At 36.1% G+C, this 13,024-nt stretch overlaps 1 protein-coding gene across 10 annotated transcripts in view; it reads left to right on the top strand.

The window, feature by feature from the left end:
- IMMP2L (inner mitochondrial membrane peptidase subunit 2) overlaps positions 1-13,024 on the top strand; it is a 958,934-nt gene that overhangs the window by 144,256 nt on the left and 801,654 nt on the right. Inside the window, exon 5 of one of the 10 annotated variants that reach the window (XM_060414760.1) lies at positions 1-13,024. This exon is cut by the window's right edge and continues 124,724 nt beyond it. The exons of the other annotated variants lie outside the window; for them this stretch is intronic. Within the exon in view, the coding sequence (XP_060270743.1) occupies positions 1-124 (124 nt within the window). The 3' untranslated portion in view covers positions 125-13,024. 10 annotated transcript variants of the gene reach the window in all.

A 13,024-nucleotide genomic window follows, 5' to 3' on the forward strand; every position in this document is an offset into this window, starting at 1 on the left:
GGCTTCACAGGTGACACTAGTGGTAAAGAATTCCCCTGCAGTGCTGGAGATGCAGGTTCAATCCCTGGGCTGCGAAGATTCCCTGAAGGAGGAAATGTCAATCCACACCAGTTTTCTTCCCTAGGAAATCCCATGGACTGAGGAGCTTGGTGGACTATAGTCAATGGGGTTGCAAAGGAATTAGACATGACTTAGTGACTAAACAACAACAATTTATATATATTAGTACACAACTGTACTCCTTGGAAGGAAAGTTATGACCAACCGAAACAGAATATTAAAAAGCAGAGACATTACTTTGTCAACAAAATTCTGTCTAGTCAAGGCTGTGGTTTTTCCAGTGGTCAGGTATGGATGTGAGAGTTGGACTATAAAGAAAGCTGAGCACCGAAGAATTGATGCTTTTGAACGGTGGTGTTGGAGAAGACTCTTGAGTCCCTTGGACTGCAAGGAGATCCAACCAGTCCATCCTAAAGGAGATCAGTCCTGGGTGTGCATTGGTAGGACTGATTTTGAAGCTGAAACTCCAGTACTTTGGCCACCTGATGCAAAGAGCTGACTCATTTGAAAAGACCGTGATGCTGGGAAAGATTGAGGGCAGGAGGAGAAGGGGAAGACAGAGGATGAGATGGTTGGATGGCATCACTGACTCAATGAACATGGGTTTGGGTGAACTCCGGGAGTTGGTGATAGACAGGGAGGCCTGGCATGCTGTGGTTCATGGGGCCTCAAAGAGTTGGACACAACTGAGCGAATGAACTGAATTGAACTGACCTTATGTAGAATATGTATTAGTAACACCTTATAGTATACCTTCAAATAATTATATGTCTTTATACATAATTATCTTACAATTGTGTACTTCCAGTAACCCCTTCCATCTTTTGTGCTATTGTGGTGATACATTTTACATCTACATGTGTTTGAATTCCATAATACATTATTTTTGCAGTACACAAGTATCTCTTAAAGATATTAAAAATTTATAATAAACATAACTTTTTCCTCATATTCTTCACACTATTTTCTATTCATTTATGTAGATCAAAGTTTCTATCTTGGTATTACTTTTCTTTTAACTTGAAGAAGTTCATTGTTTTCTCTTAATGCAAGTATGCTGATGACAATGTCTCTGCTGTTATTTTGTGTTTATTTTTGAGAGACACTTGGGCTGGACATAGAATTTTAGTTTGTTTCTTTTTTTCCTTTTTTTGAGCTTCTAAAAAATGGTATTCCATTTCCTCTGGCTTACATAATCCTGATGAGACATCTGCTAGATTTTTATCTTTGTTCCTATGTATATATAATCTACTTTAATATTTTCCATGCTGCTTTTAAGATTTTCTATTAGTGGCTTAGAGCAATTTGGTTATAACATGTCTTGTGTGTGTGTGTTTTCTTTATGACTATTCTGCCTGGACTTTATTGAATGTCTTAGGTTTGTAGGTAGATTTTTTAAAAATTAAATTTAGAACATTTTTGGACATTGTTTTCTTTTCCTTCCCCTATTAGGACTCTAATTACGCAAATATTAGATAATTGATATTGTCTCACATGTTATTGATGCTATATTTACTTCTTTTCCTATTTTCCCCTCTATACTTTGATTAAGGTGATTTATATTGCTATGTTTATAGTTCCCTGCTTTATTTTTTTTTCTTCTGTGCTTAATTTTCTGATAATCCCATCCAGTGAAATGTTTATGTCAAATACTATATATTTATATTTTTACCTTTAGACATTTAATCTGGTATTTTTTGATATCTTTACTTTCTTTTCTCATTGTATTCATGTTTTCCTTCAAGTCTTAATTTCATCAAAGCTATTTTAAAATTCCTTTTATGTTAACATAATCTGTCTTAATTCTGGGCCTATTTTAATTGATCAATTTTCTCTGGGTCATAGGTAACATTTTTCCTGCCTCTTTTTTGCCAGTTTCTTTTTCTTTTCTTTTTTTCAATTAGGCAATGAGCATTAGGATTTATTGGACTCTAGGATTTATTTGCCAAAAGGTTCATTCAGGAAAGGAAAAATCCAAACGAACCTTTGGCCAACCCAGTACATTTTTTAGCTGAACTTTACTATTTCCTTTAAATAGGATTTAACATTTATTTATATATATAAATAACCTTTATTAAGGACTTCCCTGGTGGCTCAGATGGTAAAGCGTCTGCCTACAATGTGGGAGACCCAGGTATGATCCCTGGGTCAGGAAGAACCCCTGGAGAAGGAAATGGCAACCCACTTAAGTACGCTTGCCTGGAGAATACCATGGATGGAGGAGCCTGGTGGGCTACAGTCCATGGGGTCGCAAAGAGTGGGACACAACTGAGCAACTTCACTTTCACTTTCAACCTTTATTTATCCTATTCAGAACACATGGATACTCAGAGACTGTCTGGATTCCTATGCCAATTACTTCAGCTTTTTTCCTACATAGCTCTCCCCACCTTCCCCCCCAACCCCCATCCCAACCAGTACTCTGCCCCAGATAGTAACTTTTGTTTCTTACATGGTCTGTTAAGTTTCTTTTTTTGGATTCCCCTTCCCTATACCTGGAGAAGGAAATGGCAATCCACTCCAGTATTCCTGCCTGGTAAATCCCATGGACAAGGAGCCTTGTGGGCCACAGTCAGTCCATGAGGTCGCAAAGTGTCATATACAGTTTAGTGACTAAACAACAATTTCTGTACCACAGATTGGACTTTGCCTTTAGAATGAAATATGGGAAGTCTTAGCACCTGATTTGTTTCCCTTCTCTTAATTCACAGGGCTTATTGCCTTTTGTTCAATATCTGAAATAGCTTTATATATTTTATTCATTTTGTAGTTATATAGACAATTGGGAGAGCAACCTTACAGCAGTCCAGCAAAGTTACTTTTTCCACTGAAATGCATTGTGTTAAATGTAGTTGTTCTATACCTGAATATAGAATCTAGTTACTTTCAGAAGCAAGCTTTATGTTGTAGTACATTATTTTCAGAGATTTCAAAGAACTGTTTTATAAAGACCAAAAGATCACTTAATGAAAGTTATACCAATATCTTAGAATAATATCCATAGAGATTTTTTTCATAGAATATAATACCCTTTTGGTCATCCATTCCCTCTTTTTGGTGCACATCAGTTATTTAACTCATTACATTGACGATACCTACAGGTTCTTTTAAAATTGAATTGGGACTCAGAATGAATACATGCTGTTGTAATGGTTCTTACCATAGTGTGTATTGAGTTATGAAAGTCACTCATGGTTATTTGTTACTTAGGAGGACTACTAAATGTGCCTGGTTATATAAATCTGCAAATTTTTAGGTCTAGGCTGATATCCGTATTGAATAATAAATTTATTATTGATACATTGCTTTCTAGGCAAACATGTTTACATTATAAGAGAATTAAGGATTAGAATTACATTTCTGTTATGGAATGGTTTCTTCAACTTTAAATGAATGGTTTAAATATTCACATTACTGATTTGTATGCTGCTGCTAAGTCGCTTCAGTCATGTCCGACTCTGTGTGACGCCAGAGACGGCAGCCCACCAGGCTCCCCCATCCCTGGGATTCTCCAGGCAAGAACACTGGAGTGGGTTGCCATTTCCTTCTCCAATGCATGAAAGTGAAAAGTGAAAGGGAAGTCGCTCAGTCGTGTCCGACTCTTCGAGACCCCATGGACTGCAGCCTACCAGGCTCCTACGCCCATGGGATTTCCCAAGCAAGAGTACTGGAGTGGGGTGCCATTGCCCTCTCTGCTGATTTGTGTAGTCAATACATAAAAATAGTTGATTAATTATTAGTTTGGAACACAAATTAATTACAAAGTTTTTAAATAAAAATAGTAGATGAAAGATTTAGGGAAAAATAGTTCCACATAAAAGCAATTTAACTGACAGAAGCCTGTCAGTGCTTAGAAACATTTATTCTCAGTTATAAATGGCATTTTTAAAAGCATCATTTTTATTCTAGCCTTCATCGATATATCATTTAGGCAGAAAGTGCTGATGTCGATTTTTGTCTTAGGTTGGAAAGGTATTGAAGGTGAATTTAGTGTTATTTAAACATTCTGTTTCTTCTACTGTCTGGGTATTGTGTTTTATTAGACTGTTTAAAATAAATTGTTTTGAAATATATAGGCGTGGTGGTCATTTATTCAAGGTGCTTTAGTTTTAAAAAAATATTAGCTACTTACCAGATAGTTCATTTATCAGCTTTCTTGTCTAAATCTATACCTAAATTTAAGAGTATTTTTCTGGAAGATGCACAAAAAGTTATTGTCCCCAAGTTTTCCATTCAAGTTGGTTTACTGCCATGTGAAATTTATAACTAAATTTTTTTATATGAAAAAGACAGAATACATTGTCATCTCATCTTGTCTCATCATACATTTCAGTTATAGGAACAATGATATGCCTTCATTTTTGTGACATGTTGTGCTAGAAAAATTTTTATTATAGAGTGTATGTGACTCATCGTGTGTTTGTGTATGTTTATGCTTGACTCTAAGAGAATAAAGTTGTATTTACATAAAGTGTAGTGATATTTCTGTATCTGTATGAACATATTGATACAGTAGATAAGATCATAGATGTTTTTTGTATTTGTTTACAGTAATTCTCTCACTGAATATGCACCAGTTACTGACCAAACTGTCCTGTAATAGGATATTTATTGTTGGTTTCAATGGCTAATAGAGATAATTAGATATGTTGCAGGGTGGTCACCTGGACCATCTTAAGCATGCTTATGGTAAACTTGCCATGTTTATACACACATGGTATCTATTGTGATATCTTCTGGTTTTGCTGGTAATTCAGCTAAAGGCTATTAGTATTTCAAGGTAGAATGATTTATTTTTATGAGTAGGAGTCAATTAATATATTCTTAATATATTTTTTACTACTATATGAGCATGTTACTTAAATTTCCCTGAGCCTCAGTTATCTCACCTCTGAAATGAAGATGGGATTATGGTAAAAATTAAATGAGTTAATACATGTGAAACTCAGACTAATTCTTGACCCCTAGCAAACTCAGTGAGTATCAGCTATCACTGTCATTATATTACGTTAGTTAATTCAAGAATCAGCCAACAATCTTTTTTGTCCTTTTCCTTTATATCTCATAAAATTCACCCATGCTAAGACTGAAAGGCAATGATATTTTGAGAGTTGTGTAGTCATCACCTCTATCCAATTTTAGAACATTTCTGTGAACTCCCAAATATTTCTTGTGCATGTTTGCAGACGCTCCTCCTTCCTACCCCAGCTCCAGGTAACCAACATCCTGCTTTCTCCCTTTAATGGACATTTCATTTAAATGGGATCATAAATTGTCTTTTGTGTCTGGCTCCTTCTACTGAACATAATGTTTGTGAGGCTCATCCATATTCTAGCAGATACCAGTATTTTATTCACTTTTATTGCTGAAGAGTATTCCTCGTATGGATGTAGTCCATGTTTAAAATTTATTCACCATTCAATGGACCTTTGGTTTATTTGTGTTTTTTACGTATTATAGAGTGCTGCTATAAATATTCTTTACCAGTCTTTTCATATACATATATTTCTGTTTCTTTTGGTAGATTCCTAGGTGTGTGATTGCTGGATTGTTTGATAAATTTGTGTTGAACCTTTAAAGAAACTTTTAACTGTTTTCCAAAGCAGCTGTAGTACCATTTTACATTTCCACCAGCAATGTATGAATTTCTAGTTTCCCCACATCCTTGTCAACACTTGTTATTCTTTGCCTTTTTAATTATAAGTATACTGTCACTGTGTAGAGCAGTATTACATTTCCATAGTTTCTCTAAAGCATGTTCTTATGTGTCTTATCCAAAATCATGCCCCCTCTCTGGGAGAACTCTGAGCCCACATATTGGTGCATTATAACATGCAAAGAACTCAGGTTCTTGGCTTAGTTGGGAAATTCTGAAATGCCATTCCCACTCAAGGTTCCAGTGGCATTGACTGAAGTCTCTGTTATAACCTCATTGCAGTTCAACATCTCTATCTACCTGTCCTGCTTCCTTTACTCTCTTCCAGATGTTGTTCCTGAAAGTGCTCCCCTAAATGCATGCACATCTGAGTCTTGCACTGTTTCCCAGGGAATCTGACTACAGCTGGGTTGTAGAGTTGACAGGAGTCAATAACTCAGAGTGATTAAGGAAGGTGGCCTCTAGCTTAACATAATATTTGAACAGAGACCTGAATAAAATGAAGACGCACGGCAACTTGGTATCTGGAGGGAAGAATTTTCCAGAAGAACAGTAAGCGCAAAGAAACTGGGCAGGATGATACTTGAGAATAAGGAGGTCTGTATGGAGAAACCAAAGGAGCCAGATCCTAAAGGGCTGTGATGGTCATGCCCTGTGTGGCCTTTGAAGTATTTTCAGCAGTGGGATTCCATGATCACTCCAGATGCTTTGTGATAATACAATGTAAGGGGCAGAGAGCAGCAACAGGGAGCCAGTCAGGAGTTATTGCAGTGGTCCAGGTGAGAAATGGTTGTGACTTGAGTTGGAGTGATAGCATTACAGTGGGCAAGAAGTGGCCAGATTTTGAGTATATTTTGATAATATAATTTTCTGATGGTTGGGATAAGGATATGAGAGAAATGTAAGAGAAAGAAAAGAATTAAAGATGTATCTGAAGACTTTGGCCTGAACAATTAGATGAATTCTGATGGATATATTGAGACATGAAAAGCTTAAGAGCAGGTAGGGGTGGGTAGAAATCAAGCTACCAGTTTTAGACATATCAAATTTGCATGCCTACTAGAAATATGAGAGTAGATGGGCCCAAAAAGTTGGATGGCAATTCTGGGTCCAGACTGAAGATAGAATTCGGTGAGCTCTCAGAGTATAGATAAAAAGCTGTGGATCTGAGTGAGTTCCTCTAGACAAGGATTGACAAACCTTTTCTGAAAAGTCAGAAGCGCCAAGTTGTCTTTGTCGCAACCATTAAACTTTGCCCATCTACTGGCATTTTCTGTAATGATAATTAAGTGGGTGTGGCTATGTTCTAATACATTTTTATTTAGAAAAACTAGTGTTGGTTGCAGTTGGCTTGCAGGTAGGTAATAGTTTGCTGACCTCTGAGTTGGATAGTTGATAGAGAATGAGAAGAGATTTTAGCTCTTCCCTTAGCTGGGCCCTGGGCTAGTATAATACATGGAACCAGGGAGATTGGAACGAAGACAGTGATGCAGAAGGAAATCTCAAAGAATGTGTTTAGGTTACAATTTATGTTTATCTTAACTTACATTTGTAATTGGGCAAATAATGTAAAACATAAATATGAAATATTCTAATATTTTTTGGTCTTAGACATACTACTTCTTTAATATACTTTATTAATCATGCTCTAGAACGTATGGAGTGGTATCATGTAAAATGCTCAGAATTCTTTAGATATTTGGGTGTGAGGTTCTAATCACATTAGAATTAATGTACGTTGGTGCATTATTCCAAATACATTTTTTTGGGTATACTCTAATTTGTGGCATTATTAAGATGATATAGTTGAAACTTCCTGTTCCTGAATTTTCAGCCATTCTTTTTGTTGGGGAGAGCTGTGTATTCAGAAATAGTGAAATTAGAGGAAGAGACTTTGAAAATAACAGATAAATCCTTTAAATTTGAGCGTTTTTAATTATTTAAGACCTTTGGAGTCTTGAAGAATGTTGTTGTACCTTTCCTAAGTAACTAAAGAATGAATTCTGTAAGCAGGTGAGAAATCATCCAACTATAGTTGGTAAAAGGGATTTCACAGATGTGTGATGGCTTAGCTTAGAAATATGACTGAGACATTATAAGAAATCTTGGTTAAACTCGCATTTAATTTGTAGGTTTGGAGTTCTCACAAGCTATTCCTGGTGAAATTTTAATTTTTCTGACACTCTTAGAAGCAGCAGCTGCAGCTGCAAGGTGAAGTAGGAATTAAGGAACTGCTTAGACATATCTTTTTGGAATTTTGACACCAGAAGTGATTCTGAAATTTTTGCATTTCCTACTTATAGACATTATGTGTAGAAAACTCACATTATTATAGGTCACTGAATTAATTTTAGAAATACCAATTGACATGATTCCTTCAGGGAATTGTGGTTTGCTTTTTGATGTTATTGTCTTTGTCAAATATGAAAGTGTGGAATGAATTTGTTTTTAGTGTGTAGGGACTTTAAGGAAGAGGTAAGTTTTCTCTCCAAATTGAATTTTTTTTTTTTTCAAATGGACTGGAAGTGAAGTTTATATAGATTTTCTTTCTACCTCTCTTCACTGAGATAGTTAAGTGCTTGAGTTTTCTATGAACTGTTTTATGTAGTTGATTATTTCTAAATGGGGGAGGGGAAGTTCCATAAAGCACTAAAAACAGAGTTGTGCTCGAAAGTCATTTTTCACTTGTGGGTGAATGTGGTCGTAATTGGTATTCCTTATGTGCCTATTTGATAGCACTTATATGCTGTCAAATGTAATGTGTTACAGATGAGATCATTAGGAAAAATTTTCATTGTCATTACAATAGTGGTTGGGCAAGCCCTCTTTTGCTAAAAGGCTCTCAGTAAATCCTAATACTCCTAAGGCTCTCTATAATTTCTACAGCTCTTGGTATTTCAAACTGTGGTAACCAGTTTTAATTGTGTCACAATGAACCTGAGTTTTTTGTATACTAGTCATCTTTAGATAACTTTATGTCCTGTATTCCAAAGTGTTTTAGAAGAAACAGTTGACTAGTGTGAATTTATGTGGTATTTTATGATAAAGTCCTGGGAGCTAGGGCAAAAATGGGATGGGTAGGTCATGCTTCCATGACAAAAACTCCTTGTGTGTTACACTGTCATTTGGTATTAATTAGTGTATGTGTTTGGAGTTGTTTCAGGTATGGCCCTTACCATAATAAGTTGGTTAAAAAAACACCCACCCTTCAAAAGGCTTCAAAATAACTAATTTTGCCCAAATATTACTTTACATTTTACTACGATGGTCATTTCACATTCTGAGTTCAAGTTACTTTTTAAAATCAGAGGATCCCGACTTTAACAATATTATATGAAAAGGAAGGGATCTTTGCTCATACCCTTTCAGGACACACTACAGGATTCTTGGCAACCTGAAGAATACAGAATTTTAGCTTTCAGACTTGAGCAACCTGAAGAATACAGAATTTTAGCTTTCAGACTTGACTCTCAAACTGTTTGTGGTTTGGAACAGTTATTTAATGTTTTGTGGGTTTTTTTTTTTTTCATGTGTGAAGAAATTTGTTAGACTAGATTTTTTTTTGGATCCTTTTAAAACAGCACATACATTTTGAATGTTTACTATCCAACAAGTGGTATACTAAATATCCTAGGAGTTCAGTTCAGTCACCCAGTCATGTCCGACTCTTTGTGACCCCATGGACTGCTGCGCTCCAGGCTTCCCTGTCCGTCACCAACTCCTGGAGCTTATTCAAACTCATGCCCATCAAGTCAATGATGCTATCCACCCATCTCATCCTCTGGCACCCACTTCTCCTCCTGCCTTCAATCTTTCCCAGCATCAGGGTCTTTTCCAATGAGGCAATTCTTCACATCAGGTGGCCAAAGTATTGGAGCTTCAGCTTCAGCATCAGTCCTTCCAATGAATATTTAGGACTGATTTCCTTTAGGATACACTGGTTGGATCTCCTTGCAGTCCAAGGGACTCTCAAGAGTCTTCTCCAACACCACAGTTCCAATCCTAGGAAGTACAAAATAAATAAATGACAAACCACTTGACTTAAAAAATGTTAACCTAGTTGGTATGAAAATAGCAGATAGTAATTTAAAACTGAATAAGATTTGTTACCAAAATGAATGATACATGATAAGGAAGACAGTAGTAGGGATTTGGATGATCCAAGAGGACTTTCTGGAAGAAATGCTACTTGAGTTGAGCTGGAAAAAGTTTGGATAGGAGGGAGAGGATTTATTGTGTTAAGATGGCTATGGAAAAACAGATGTCAGTAGACATAAATGAAGATGATATACTTGTGGAACCAAGAGGGCATTGAGGCTGGAACAGAAATTTCCTGTTGGGAAGGTAATAGGAAACAGATTGGATATTCAGAGAGATGGAAGGTTTTTAATGTCTCCTTGTGGAATTTCAATTTGATTTGTAGTAAACGGAAGTTTAAGATTTGACTAAATAATGTGAACAAAGCAGCATATTAAAGAAAAGGGTGACTTCATTTCATTGTGTGGATATTCTATGTGTGTGTATTAGTTGCTGTCGTGCCAAATTCTTTGTGACCCTATGGACTGTAGCCCACCAGGCTTCTCTGTCCATGAAATTCTCCAAGCAAGAATACTGGAGTGGGTTGCCTATCCCTTCTCCAGGTGATCTTCCTGACCCAGGAATCGAACCAGGGTCTCTTGCATTTCACTTATCTATATATCCTTTAAATGCTAAAATTCTTTTATGCAGCTACAGGATTCACTTTTCTTTTTTTTTTTTTTCACTTTTCTTTAAAGAACCATTTTATTCTGCCTTGTGTTATTGTTAGTTGAGCATGCATCTCTCTATTTTACACTTGGGAGTATACACTTGGGACAGAAAACTGGTTTTAATTGCTTTTGGTCCCCCATATCTCTCAGTATAGGTAAGCAATCAGAAAATATTTAACATATGCTACTATTCTTAATAATTATGCATTATCACTATTGTTTAATAATGGAAGTTGAAATTTTATTTTACTGACTTAATTTTAACTCATGTTTTACCTTGGTGGGTTACATTTGGACCATAGGCTAAATTTTATTGCATCTCAAGATAATCTCAACACATGTCATCAAATCCTTAGAAAATAAAAGCAAATCTGTTTAGTCCAAAATGAAATTATTGCATAAATTTATGTAAATATTTAAGAAAAACTAGATTAGAGGAAAAAAAGCAGAAAATACAAAAAACCAAGCCTTGTTTTTTTTTTTTTTTTTTTTTTTTGGCTATTTGGGACAATGTGGATGTACCTTGAGGACATTTGTTAATTGAAATAAATTGGACAGAGAAATACAAATAGTGTATGATCTCACTTATATGTGAAATCTCAAAAGAAAAAAACACAAAAAATACTGAATAGGTATAGATACAGAGAATAGATAGCTGGTTGCCAGAGGCTGGGAGTAGAGGGTAGGTGAAGCTCATGAAGGTAATCAAAAGGTACAAACTTAGACTTAAGACTAAGTCCTGGAGATGTAATGTCTGCCATGGTGACTATACATAAGAATACTGTGTACTATTTTGAAAGTTGCTAGGAGAGATCTTAAAAGTTCTTATAACTTGAAAAAATATTTTAATCATGGATGAGTAACTAGACTTATGGTAATTATTTCACAATAGATACAAATATTGAATTATTATATTGTACAGCTGAAACTAATAAAATGTTAGGTGTCAATTACATCATGATAAAAACATAACCAATTTCCCCCACAAACAAAATTTTCCTCATCAGAATACATTTGAAAACCTATCAGTATAATCTTTTTTTTGATGCAACTATAAAAAAATCTAAGTGTTTTATCACTTAAATAAATCACTTTTATTGGCGATTATTATAGAAATGAGATTTGTAAAATTATGTTTTTGTTCAGTCACTCAGTTGTGTCTGACTCCTTGCAACCCCATGAACTGCAGCACACAAGGCTTCCCTTCCTTCACTGTCTCCTGGAGTTTGCTCAAACTCATGTCCATTGAGTCAGTGATGCCATCTCATCCTCTTTTATCCTCTTCTATCCTCTTCTATCCTCTTCTCTTGCTCTCATCCTTTCCCAGCATCAGTGTCTTTTCCAATCAGTCAACTCTTCGCATCAGGTGGCCAAAGTATTGGAGCTTCAGCTTCAACATCAGTCCTTCCAGTGAATATTCAGGATCGATTTCCTTTAGGATTGACGGGTTTGAAGGATGCTAATAATCTTCACTTTGAAGACATTATATTTCAGTAGATATGCAGTCATGTCTCATGCAGTATGCTTTTCAAAGATGTAAGCAGGTAGGCTGAGAGTTCCTTCCCACCCTCCATGTCTGAATATTCCATGCCACTGATATCTTCCCACTGAGTTTGGCAGTTTACTTGAATATAAACTGAGCATGAGGAAGATACATTAAACTGTATTGTCATTCAGACTACATATATAGATAGTTGATCATATAGAAAAGACTTAAAGAGAACAGGGTAGGAACATTTTAAATGGACATTGGGGTGAAGTAGAGAAGGTGAAGGTTGGAAAGTGGGCACAAGAGAATATCACCAGGTTGGAAGTGCAGCAGCAGGGAGTATAAAACTAGATTCTGGAAAGAGAAGTAACGTCATCATGGAATCTTGAAATTGTTGGAGAAAACTCTTGAGAGTCTGTTGGACTGCAAGGAGATCTAACCAGTCCATCCTAAAGGAGATCAGTCCTCAGCTTCCATTGGAAGGGCTGATGCTGAAACTGAAACTCCAATACTTTGGCTACCTCATGCGAAGAGTTGACTCATTGGAAAAGACCCTGATGCTGGGAAGGGTTGGCAGGAGGAGAAGGGGACAACAGAGGATGAGACGGCTGGATGAAATCACTGACTCGATGGATATGAGTTTGGGTGAACTCTGGGAGTTGGTGATGGACAGGGAGGCCTGGAGTGCTGCGATTCATGGGGTTGCAAAGAGTTGCACATGACTGAGTGAGTGAACTGAACTGAACTAAACTGAATAGGTAATCTTGTTAAGAAATGACCCATTTCTGAATTGGATGCCATGGCCTGTGAAGGTTAAAGGACTTGTTTGCTATTGTAATTAGTTGACCCTTGAACAGCATAGGTTTGAAGTGGTGAGTTCACTTACATGAGGATTTGTTTTTCCAATAATTCTATAGTACTGTGCATTCCTATGTTTTTGAATCCCTTGAGGGAAAATTGTCCAGTTAAAAAAAAAAAACACAAAAAAACAAACTATGTAATGTTGCCATAATTCCAATAATTGAAAAATAAAGTATGTATGTGTATACCAGACTGGAAGAATATATAATA

This window comes from Ovis aries, chromosome 4 (assembly GCF_016772045.2).
Source record: "Ovis aries strain OAR_USU_Benz2616 breed Rambouillet chromosome 4, ARS-UI_Ramb_v3.0, whole genome shotgun sequence".
In the NCBI taxonomy this organism is placed as follows: Eukaryota; Metazoa; Chordata; class Mammalia; order Artiodactyla; family Bovidae; genus Ovis; species Ovis aries.